General features: G+C 47.9%; 2 protein-coding genes across 15 annotated transcripts in view; one reads left to right on the top strand and one right to left on the bottom strand.

Annotated features, from left to right (window-relative positions):
* The first annotated feature begins 7,391 nt into the window (after positions 1-7,391).
* Positions 7,392-9,530, top strand: FAM166B (family with sequence similarity 166 member B). 3 transcript variants are annotated; one of them, XM_006064349.4, is made up of 6 exons: positions 7,392-7,531; positions 7,917-8,140; positions 8,228-8,445; positions 8,647-8,698; positions 8,775-8,972; positions 9,269-9,530. In XM_006064349.4, exons 1-6 carry the CDS (start codon positions 7,476-7,478, stop codon positions 9,355-9,357), a joined length of 837 nt encoding a protein of 278 aa, XP_006064411.4. In that variant the 5' UTR covers positions 7,392-7,475; the 3' UTR covers positions 9,358-9,530. The 3 variants fall into 3 exon arrangements, with proteins under 3 accessions (XP_006064411.4, XP_006064410.4, XP_044795942.2); XM_006064348.4 differs by having other exon boundaries at positions 7,917-8,152; XM_044940007.2 differs by having other exon boundaries at positions 7,917-8,152; positions 9,244-9,530.
* Positions 8,802-11,694, bottom strand: part of RUSC2 (RUN and SH3 domain containing 2) — a 63,400-nt gene continuing 60,507 nt past the window's right edge. For 11 of the 12 annotated variants that reach the window (XM_025281674.3, XM_025281679.3, XM_025281682.3 and 8 more), the window contains 3 exons: positions 10,477-11,278; positions 10,246-10,383; positions 9,465-10,164 (listed from right to left, as the gene is read on the bottom strand). In XM_025281674.3, coding sequence (XP_025137459.2) covers positions 9,963-10,164; positions 10,246-10,383; positions 10,477-11,278 — 1,142 coding nt within the window. In that variant the 3' untranslated portion in view covers positions 9,465-9,962. Of the gene's footprint in view, positions 8,846-9,308; positions 9,408-9,464; positions 10,165-10,245; positions 10,384-10,476; positions 11,279-11,694 lie in introns of those variants that run through there. The other variant, XM_025281681.3, reaches the window with a different exon arrangement.

The following is an 11,694-nucleotide window of genomic DNA, read 5'->3' as shown; positions in this document are numbered from 1 at the left end:
AGGAGAAAGAGCCAGAGTGATTCACAGCCCTCCCACTGCCAGTATAGACAGGCCATATGCATCATATTCATTCCTCCAGAGGCAATTTTGTCTCAGCAAAACAAGCTCATTTGTCACATTAAATGTTAACATCTACAATATTTCATTTGTAAGTTTGCTTTCTGTAGTTAAAATCTGTGAAAAGTGAAAGTGTATCACTCAGTCGTGTCCCACTCGTTGTAATCCCATAACTGTAGCCCTCCCGAAAGGCTCCTCTGTCCATGGAATTCTCCAGGCAAGAATACTGGAGCGGGTTGCCATTCCCTTCTTCAGGGGATTTTCCCAACCCAGGGATGGAACCCCGGTCTCAGCATTACAAGCAACTTCTTTACCGTCTGAACCACCAGGGAAGCCCAATAAACACTAGGAATTTATGCTTCCTTTTGCTTAAGCAATATAATATTTTAATCTACTCTTGTCTGACCCTTTACCCAAGTCTGAGAATATCCGTAGTTGGTAATAGTAATTCCAAGCAGAGGAGCCAGGTTGCCCATTTAGACAGATTATTGTAGTGGTTGTATGGAGGCAGGAAGACTGATTAACAAGGAGGCGCTGATGATGCTTCGTTGAGGAGAGGATGAGGGACTGAACTAGGATAGGGATAATAGAAAAGGGGAGGAAGAAACATTCAACTAGAATGGGAAAACTTACTGACAGACTAGTATCCAAAGTCAGTCAGTCCTGGGGAGGGAAAGAGCATCATCCAGGATAATTTTAAAATTTCTTGCTTAAATTACTATCAACTGAGATAAAGAATACAGGAAGAGGACAGGTTGGGAGCGGTAGGTAATTGTCATAAACAAAGGGGTCATGTGATGGAAAAGAAAACTATGAATGTGGATGCCATTATCCCAGTAGGGAGGGAGAAGTAGGCTGATAATGGACTTCTAGGGAACACCAGTAGTAATAAAGTGTAGGTGGACGAAGAGAAGTCTGTGAAGGAAACAGAAAAATACATGCTGAAATATAGGAAGAGATTTTTTTTGAGAGTGCATAAAATTCTTTTTTTAGAATAAAGTATAAGTGTTTATAATGTAATTTCAAATTCAAGTGAAACTGAAAGTTGCTTGTGTCCGACTCTTTGCGACCGCATGGACTTTAGCCTGCCAGGATCCTCTGTCCATAGAATTCTTCAGGCCAGAATACTGGAGTGGGTAGCTGTTCCCTTCTCCAGGGGATCTTCCCAACCTAGGGATCAAACCCAGGTCTCCCATACTGCAGGTGAATTCTTTACCGTCTGAGCCACCTTCAATTTCAAACTTCTGTATAAAAGGGTCAGGACCTTTACCTATTTTAAGAAGTACACATAGGGTATACACATACACATTTTGCCTTTTTTATTTAATTAAAGTCATAATAAGGCTGTTTAGAATAGTGCTGACATATATTTACATTATAATATGAAACTCCAGTCTGTGACTGAACTAGCACTATATCTGTGTATTCATCTAAATGGATACTTTTCATTGCCAATGATTTAACAAATAGTGGCAAGTGGAATCCAAGGAATGGAGAGTTTAGGAAAAGAGGAATAATGAACAGTAGTGCAGAGAGGTATGCTAAGATGAGCTTGAAATGTTCCTTGAGTTGGGCTGCTAGCAGATCCTTTTGTTGTCATTTTTCAAACTTTTTAAGGTGGAAAATTCTAATGTGAAAAAAAAGAGAATAGAACAATGAACCCTTATTTACCTTGGGTAAGACCATTTTGTTGGCGAACCATTGTTCAAAATCACTTACCCATGCCTCAGTTATACTGTTGCCATAAATGACTGGGTAGAAGTGAAAATATCTGCTTTTTTGTACCTTCTATGCCAGTGATTCTCTAGTAATCAGTTCATGGACAATCTTGTTTTATCTATACTACTGCTTTTCTCCCCCACCTAGTTATTTGGTGCATATTTCTGACATTATGTCATTTCATCAATAAATAGTTCAGTGTGTTACCTCTAAAAGATAAGGATTCTTCTTTAAAACAAAATCACAGTACCATGTCATACTTTTTTTAAAAAAAATTACTTAATACCACCAAGCATCTAGCTTTTCATATTTCCCCCATTGAATTATATGTAGTTTAAAAAAATTAATGTTTTTTTAAAATATTTATTTATTTGGCTGTGCCAGGTCTTAGTTGTGGCACTCAGGATCTTCGATCTTTATTGAGGTGTGCCGTATCTTTAGTTGAGCATGTGGAATCTAGTTCCTTGATTAGGGATCAAACTTGGGCCCCCTGCATTGGGACTGCAGAGTCTTAGCCCCTGGACCACCAGGGAAGTTCCCCAAATTGTTAATTTGAATCAAAATCTAAATAAGGTCCATACTTTGAGGCTGAGTTAAACCTTTAACTCCATCCATTATCTCCCCTCCTCCATTTTGTTTTGTTTTGTTTTTTTCTTAAAGAAACCAGGTCATTTGTCCTTATAGAGTTTCTCAGAATCTGAATTTTGCTAAGCTTTTAGCATGTTCTTCAGTCCCCTGTATTTGCATTAAAGTTGTAGAGACAATTAGATTTATATTTTATTATTTTGGCAAAACTAATTTGTAGGTGGTTTTAACACTTTTATCATGAGGTATATACAGTGTTGGACTTCCCTAGTGGCTCAGATGGTAAAGAATTGCCTGCAATGTGGGAGACCTGGGTTTGATCTCTGGATTGGGAAGATCCCTTAGAGGAGGGCATGGCAACCCACTCTAGTATTCTTGCCTGGAGAATCCCAAGGACAGAGGAGCCTGGTGGGCTACAGTCCATGGGTCACAAAGAGACGGACTTGACTGAGTGACTAAGCAGACACACATATACAGTGGCGGTCTTTGTGATGTTAATAACCAATCACGCTTATTATCTGGACCAGGGTTTCTCAAACGTGGCACTACTGATATTTTTAAAAATTAGTTTATTTTTTAATTGGAGGAAAATTGCTGTTATTGACATTTTGGACTGGAGAGATTCTTTATAGTAGGAGGCTGTCCTGGTGCATTGTAGGGATGTAGCAGCATCCCTGGCCTCGACCCACTGAATGTCAGTAGCAGTTCCTCCAGCTGTGACGACTACAATGTCATTTAGACATTGTCCCCTGGGGGAAAAATTGTTCCTGATTGAGAACTTTTCCTCATTAAACTACTTGTTACTCAGAGACATATTCATATGGGAAAGGCAAAAAAAAAAAAAAAAAAAAAAAAGCTTGTTTCCCTTTTATTTTACCAGCTTTTAAAGTAGTGAGTCGGTTCTCTAGCATCCTCCAACAGTGACCAATGAGGTGTTTTTTTTTAGTAGCATCATAAACTCATAATTTAATACATATATGATGTGTCTTAATCACTGGCAATTAAAAAAAGTTTTTGATTTTTAAACTGTCCTATTTTGGCCACTGGACACATTCAAATTGGCTTCTGAGTCCTTTTCACATGACTCTTAAAGTTTCTTGCTCTTTGATATAATAAAATGTTCTAGGCTCATTTTGTGAATTGCTAGACTGGAGCTGCTATCAGTTATTTTTTCCAATGATCAATGATTCCTTTTCATTGGAAATGGTATTTAGAAACCTCAATATGGATAATTTTTGTGTGACCTTAGGAAGAGCAGTTAAATGGATATATGCATATCCTATTCCTTTTAAAACAGTCCCCTCCACTCTCTCTTTATTTTGAAAAAATTCCAAACATGCAGAAAAGTTGAAGGAATACAGAATGAACATCTGTATGTGCATGCTAAGTTGCTTCAGTTGTGTCTGACTCTTTTCAACCCCATGGACTGTAGCCTGCCAGGTTCCTCTGTCCATGGGGATTCTTCAGTCAAGAATACTGGAGTGGGTTGCCATGCCCTCCTCCAGGGGATCTTCCCAACCCAGGGATCAAACCTGCGTCTCCTGCAACTTCTGCATTGCAAGTGGATTCTTTACCGCTGAGCCACCAGGGAAGTTTGAACAACTATATACCCTCAGCTCAATTCAACAATTGTTATTTTGTTATGTTTGTTCTGTTTCTCTCTGATATAATATTGTATGGTGTGGTATTTGATATAGTATGGTTATACTGTACTATTTAGTATAATTTTTTATTGTACCATTTGAAAATACATTTCAGGCATTATGACACTTCATTAGTATTATCTTCTAAGGTAATTTTCTGTGTAACTATAATACCATTATCACATCTTGAATTACTTTCTTCATTTAGTTTCTTTCTTTTCTTTTTTTTTTTTTGTGGGGGTGGGGGGGGGCGCTTGCATGATCTTAGCCCCCCAACCAGGGATCTAACCCAAGCCCTTAGCAGTGAGAGCTCAGAATCCTAATCACTGGACCACCAGGGAATTCCTCTTCCTTTAGTTTTTTGATTCTCCTATTTTATTGGCTCCTTCTGGGGCTCTTTTGCTGATTCTTCTTCATTATGCATTATTCAGCTACCTTATCCTACTCAATGAAGTAGTAACATTAGCTTACCATTTTATAGATGAGAATACTGGGGTCTGATGAGATGAATTTAGCCAGGATCTGTATCTCTAGTGACTAGAATTTGAACTAGTGTTTTTGTTTTGTTTTATATTATGATGCCTTTGACTCTAAGTAAAAGAGAACTTAGAAGTGGCCTTAACAATAATGAAATCACTTCATAAGAAGGTTGGTTAATTCTGAGATTCTACATTACCATCAAGGATCTAGGCCTTTCTATTCTACCATCCACCCTGGATGGATTAAGGCTTTGTCTGGAGGTTACCTTACCTTTCCACAAGATTTATGATTCCTGCCAAAGTTCTAACATCACACTCACAGAATTTCTCGAGGCAGGAAAAGACATTCCTTTTTGTCCATCTGTCTTTCTCTAATTTGTTGTGCATCTTTTTTAAGAGCAAAGAAACTTTCCCTAGGATGCTCCTTCATCCCACCAGACTTGCCCTCATATTGTCCAGATTGCCACAAGCCCACACCTAACCAGTCGTTGGCAAGGGGAACGGGACCACTATGATGGGCTTCGACTAATCAAGACTCATTCCTATGGCTGGTTCCAAGCTTCCCTGAAGCTCCTGACTGCTTGGCAGAACAAAATTGAAGTCCTGTTAGGAAGAAGGGAGACGGGGGTAGGGAATAGGTATGAAGTGTGCAACCAACAGTGTCTGTTACAGAATCCAGGTTGTTAGCCTTGACATACTTCTGCTATTCTAGGCTCTGCCTTCAGCTCCCTCCCTCACTCTAGCATAGTTCCTGTGAGTCACGCCCCCTACAATTCTAGCTCTCATGACACATACCAAGGTTGTCCTTGGCAGAACAGTGAGGAACATGAAATTTATTCTTTGGTGCCCAGTGCTCTTGTGCAAGCCAAAGAAGTCAGTGACACATGCTTGGTTAGCCCTGTCACTGGCAGTGGGGGGGAGGGGGGGGGCGGGATGAGGGCAGAGGCTCTGCCTCCTGGAAAGGTAGCATCCCCCAGATCTCTTTTTCTTGGTCTGTACTTCTCTTAGAATCTGAATGGTTTCATAACAAATTCTAATTTGCCTCCTAGTTTTAACATTATCTTCATATCTCCTTCCCCTGAACTCCCACATTGAGAAAACCTGTATCCACTGAATTTACTAACCATTCACTGATCTCCCCTTTGTATTAGAAGTTTAGAGATAATACTAAACAATTGGAAATGAAATTAAGTTTTAGTAGCTGTGTGCCAGGTGCTGGGGTAAGTCTTTTCACACACACTATCTGACTGTATTCTTTTTTTAAAAATTAATTTATTTTAATTGGAGGCTAATTACTTTACAATATTGTAGTGGTTTTTGCCATACATTCACATGAATCAGCCATGGGTGTACATGTGTTCCCCAACCTGAGCCCCCCTCCCACCTCCCTCCCCATCCCATCCCTCAGGGTCATCCCAGTGCACCAACCCTGAGCACCCTGTCTCATGCATCGAACCTGGACTGGCGATCCGTTTCACATATGATAATATACATGTTTCAATGCTATTCTCTCAAATCATCCCACCCTCACTTTCTCCTACAGAGTCCAAAAGACTGTTCTTTACCTCTGTCTTTTGCTGTCTCTCATATAGGGTCATTGTTGCTGCTGCTAAGTCGCTTCAGTCATGTCCGACTCCGTGCGACCCCAGAGACGGCAGCCCACCAGGCTCCCCCGTCCCTGGGATTCTCCAGGCAAGAACACAGGAGTGGGTTTCCATTTCCTTCTCCAATGCATGAAAGTGACAAGTGAAAGTGAAGTCGCTCAGTCGTGTCCGACTCTTAGCGACCCCATGGACTGCAGCCTACCAGGCTTCTCCGTCTTCTTTCTAAATTCCATATATATGCGTTAGTATACTGTATTGGTATTTTTCTTTCTGACTTCACTCTGTATAATAGACTCCAGTTTCATCCACCTCATTTGAACTGATTCAAATGCATTCTTTTTAATGGCTGAGTAATATTCCATCATGTATATGTACCACAGCTTTCTTATCCATTCATCTGCTGATGGACATCTAGGTTGCTTCCATATCCTGGCTATTATCAACAGTGCTGCGGTGACTGACTGTATTCTTAACAGCATCTTGGTAGGCTAGGCTATTTTAACTTTCTTGTTAAGAGTTTAGGGATCTTAGGTTCAGAGGGAGCCACCTGCTTACAGCTAAAGACTGCTAACTATTAGGAGCTCATGGCTGCCTGACCTCACACCCATGCCCTTTCCCCTACCCCACCACTCTGGCTTCATGGTTTTTATTGTTACAAAGCATGTTTGTATACATTAATCTGAGGCTCGCAACAGTGGCAGGGTGAGTAGTAGTACCTGCATTTTATAAATGAGGATGGGAGGCTTCAGATACTAAATGACTTGCCCATAGTCTCATAGAGCTTAGCCATTCTGACTCCTGCTCCTCTGCACTTTCTGCTGTTGTAGTGTGTGCCCGGCAGAGCAGGGCATATTTGTTGAGTGGATGATGATATGGATTATAGCAGTAATTCTTGTCAAGTTCTATTATTAAAAATAAACAATGTCACTGCTTAGAGGTCTCTTGGTTCCTTTTTCCCCTACCACCTCCCCTCTGGGCTTTCCTAGGAAATCACCTTCAACCAAGACTGAGAGAGAGGAGAACCCACATCTCCTCAGACAGGTGCTCAGAGAGGGGCTTAGGAATGGCTCAATGGATCTATCAGGTTTTGCTCCTCTGCCTCCCACTTGAGGACTTCCTCGGTCCTGCAGTGGGGAGGCTGTCTGTACTCAGCCTTCTCCCTGCCCCCAGGTGGCAGGACTGCCTTTGTTCAGGAGCAGACAGACCAGCAAGCCTCTGCTTTCCTGGTCTGCTGGCCGTCATCACACCAGGGCCCCCTCCCCTCTCTCCTCTCTGAGCCCCGCCTCCTGCCGCTGACTCAGCCTCCTAGCCCTGGACACAGTCAGTACACAGAGCCCAGAGGCTGAGCTCAAAGAGAAACAAAAGGAACTGCCTGGGTCCCCGTGGCTATGGCCAGCACCTTCATACCAGGACTGAACCCCCAGAACCCTCATTATATCCCAGGGTAAGAGCATACCCGTTGCTTCTGGGAGTAGGGGTAATAAGGATATAGAGTTGTGCCACCTCGGCCTTGGGGGCCAAGTGGACATTGTGGTATGGGCAGCTTATGGATGGGTTATCTATGATGTCTATGATGTTGGATGGAAAAGGAAAAGCAAAGGAATAGTAGGAACTGGGCCTGCTGTGAAGCTTTGTGTTGTACTCTCCATGGCAACAGGGAAACAGCCAAGGGGAAGGTTGAAAACCCAGACAGAGAACTAAGAAATGCCTGCTCCAAATATACACACAGCAGAGTCCAGAAATGAGCAGGGCCTCCGCGGTCTCCGCTCCTCTGTCTGGGGATGGTGAGGCGGGGGACTCGAGGTGAACGGGTGAGACTTGTGCTGCAGGTACACTGGACACTGCCCACTACTTCGGTTCAGCATGGGCCAGACCTACGGACAGATGACTGGGCAGCTACTTCGCGGCTCTCCTGGCCTCGCCTGGCCCCCGGCCCACCGCACACTTCTGCCTCCCATTCAGCCTCCAAGATCCCCCGAGCCTTGCAGGAGAAGCCTGCCTGTCAGGCGTGGACACGAAAGGCTCAGCTCCAGCATGGTCCCCGGGTACACAGGTTCGGACACAGGTATGAACAGGGGCCCCCATCCCAGAACACGGGCCCCACGCTCTAATGCATCTTCCTTGCCCCCTGCCCACCTAGGTTTTGTGCCACAGGCACAGTTCATCTTTGCCAAGAACTGCAGCCAGGTCTGGGCTGAGGCTCTGAATGGTTTTACTCAGAGGAGCAGAGAACAGGGGAGTCAGGAGCTGCCCAAAGAGGCCAAGGGAGAAAAAGATGTGGAGAAAGACCAAGAGCCAAAGCTGGAGGCGGAGCTGGAGGCGGAAAAGGAGCCGGAGCTGGGGCAGGAGGCGGAACAAGTGAGATGAGAAGGCTGAGGCAGAGTCCAGTGGTGGGAGCGGGGAGCCCTTACCTCTGTGTGGCCAGGCCTGTGGTGGCCATGTGTAGGCTGGCTGTGGGTACAGGGCCAGACCACCAGCTCAATTGCCCTGGGAGCTTGTGTTATAACCCAGGGGCTGAATTTGTTTGCCGTTTCTCCTCTATCAATTTATCCTCACAAGGCTTCCCCCTATTCCATGGATGACAGAGACCCTCGCAAGTTCTTCATGTCAGGTGAGAGGATGTGGGTAACAACCAAAGGCCTGGGGGTGTGCCCAGAAGGTACCGACTGAGTGTTCCCACCCCCCAGGCTTCACTGGTTATGTGCCCCGTGCTCGCTTCCTCTTCGGCTCCAGCTTTCCTGTGCTCAGCAACCAGGCGCTGCAGGAGTTTGGAGAGATGAAGTCACCGGGCAGGTCCCGGAAGGATCCTAAGCATCTCCCTGCACTGTCCCGGACCTACCCTCAGCACCTGGGCCTTTTACCTAAATACGGGGGCTATGTGCCAGGTGAGGATGGCCCAGGAGGGAGGCTTTGGGGACTGGGATATTTGTGTGTTTATGTGTGTGAGTGTGAGTGAGTGATAGGTGGAGGTGGTTTGGGGGATGGGAACTAGTAGATACAGGGAGGGGTCCTTGGATCATGAGGTTCAGCTTTATCACTGGGCAGAAAAGGAACTGACATAGCTCCTAGTGGGGAGTGAGGACCAGAGTTTGGAGGATAACTTGGAGGTTCTGGGTAACTGGCTGAGAAATAACTTTTCTGTGCCTCTGGCTACAGATGACAGACTCTTTTGGCTACACAGGGTATAAGTTCCAGTTTGGCCGCACGTATGGGCATCTCACCCAGGATGCTCTGGGTCTCAGCACCCTCCAGAAGCAGCTCCTGGTGTAGGTACCTGGCATTTAAGTTCTCTCTTCCCTTGTCGTCCTATCCCAGCCATCCTTTTGGAAAGAAGAAAGGTGGGTTGGCAGGTGGGAGGAAGCACAAAGAGAGAACAGTTTGGAGGCCGAGCACCTTTTTTATTAATAGGTGTAATAAATAAATAAATAAATACATAAACAGAAGCCTGGGCTCCTCCTCCCTCCTTGACCGCCAGGCACTGGCCACAGCCTATTTACAGCTGGGGGCTTAGGGAACTGGCCCCAATACTGTCACCCAACCTCCTCACCACCTGGCCGAGGGAACCCTGCAAGTGGGCCTTCTGGTCACCTCCCTCCACAGGGAAGTACCTGTCTGCACCCATGGGAGGACTGGCCAGATTGGCTGGGGAGACTCTGGCAGCCCAGTGCTGCATCCCTTCCCTCCTCTCCTGGGGGGAGGTCCGGACAAGGTCACTGGGACAGGTAATGGGGAGTAATTAATACTGAGCACAGGGATATGCGGCCCCCAGCTCGCGGTCTACTCTCTGTAACCAGGCCAGACGGCTTGGGAAGCGCTCTTAGGCGATGAGCCTGGGGGCTGTGAGGGTCCCTGAGGCCGCCAGCATGCACAGGGCCTCAGTTCTGGCTGCTTCCAGGGCTTGGACTTGGAGTTGGGGTCAGAGTCACGTAGGCCAGGGGCACCAGGCCGGTGTCAGGGCCGCGGCTGCAGCGCAGCCAGTCCGCCCCAGCTGGCCCCAGCACCCGCAGGGTGTCTCCCTTGCGGAAGCTCAGCTGTCCAGGGCCCGTGGCCAGATGGTGGCACAGCGCCTTCCCCTCACTGGGAGACAACAAATGCAGGTCAGAGAGAGCCCATCCCGAGCCAGCCTCAGCCCCCCAGTCCTCCAGTCTCCCGGCTCACCATGGAGGCTTGGAAGGCAGGCCTGGAGAGGGTGGCTCCTGCACACTGTCCTTGGGCTCTGGCTCCCGGCGGGCACCCACTGTTTGTGCCATGAGCTGGAACACAGACTTGTCCAGGCTGAGCCAGTCCGAGGGCAGCCTAGGGGACAGTGGCCAGGGCTCTGGCTCCATCTGTGCCCATCTTAGAGCAGGCTCTCCCACCCTCTAGTCTCCACCAGGGGCCACCTCTTACCTATTTGTGGGTCGGGCCTCCCGCTGAGCCTTCCGGGACCCAAAGAGGTGTCCCCACTTGATGCCCCCTGGTGAAGGTTCAGATGCTCCTTCCTCATTTTCTGCTGTGGGGGCAGCGGACCCCTCCCTCTCCCGGCTCCGCCTCAGCTCCGCCAGTACAGAATCAGGGGGGCTCCCCATCCAGAAGGGCCAGCCCCTCTCCCGGCCGAGGGCCTCCTCAGGGGCAGGGCAGGCCTCCGCTCCCTCCACGACTCCCTCTCGGGGGGGTGGCCCCACGCCTCCTGCCCCTTTCTTTTTCTCACTGCTGCTACCAGTGCTGCTACCTCGGGGGAACCTAGAGCCCTCGCTGGAGCCATCGATGTAGACCTGGGAGCTCTGCATGAGCTGGTACCACCAGCCAGCCTGCCCACTTCGGGCCCACCTGCCGCGCCCTGAGCTCCCGGCCGCCTCTGTCTCCTCCTCTTCCTCCTCCTCTTCTCCACCTTCTGGGGCACCCACACCCTTCACCCGCTCCCCGGGGGCCACCCTGTCCACATCTCCGGGGCCATCCTGGCCTCGGGAGCGGGCCAACTGCAGGGTCGAGTGGGCGGACAGCAGCAGATCTTGGGACACTCGCAGCAATTCCTTGTGCTGCCGCTGCTGCTGGCCGCTCTGCAGCAGCCGGTGCTGGAACAGCAGGTCTAGGCTGAAGGGCAGGAGGGCCAAGGGTTGGAGCAGCAGCAGCAGCTCCTCGAAGAGGCCAGGGCACACCGTATGAGCTGCATTCAGGAAGCCCCACGGCTGGTAGTGGGTCTGGATGATATCTAGGGGAGAAAGAGAGAGGGATTGAGCCACATAGAGAAGCAGAGCCTGGCGTCGGAAAGGCAAGCTGGGCAGAACCATCGCATGCTGCTGGGCAGGCTGTGCCACTGAGCTGCACTGTGGTGTCAACAATGCCTCCGGAAGTTGTGCGGTGAACATGCTCCATCAGCTTAAGCAGCAACCTTGAGTTCAGAGGAGAGGCTCCTGGCCACCCTGACTTCCAGATTGCCTGAGTATCCTCCTGGCTCCCAGGCTCTAACATAACAGAGGCTGGGAAAGGACTTGGGCAGAAGCCCAAGCCTCGAGATGAAAGCTTGTGTGGTTCTCCTCCCCACCGCTAGACTCTGCAAACACAGCAGTGCCGCCGCCCCCTCTTGGTCCTCCCAGGACTGGCCTGTATTGAGTTGGCAAGGCAGAG

The sequence above is a fragment of the Bubalus bubalis genome, chromosome 3, assembly GCF_019923935.1.
Source record: "Bubalus bubalis isolate 160015118507 breed Murrah chromosome 3, NDDB_SH_1, whole genome shotgun sequence".
Classification (NCBI taxonomy): domain Eukaryota; kingdom Metazoa; phylum Chordata; class Mammalia; order Artiodactyla; family Bovidae; genus Bubalus; species Bubalus bubalis.
The sequence above is the reverse complement of the archived record's forward strand: the minus strand, read 5'-3'. Positions and strand labels throughout refer to the sequence as shown.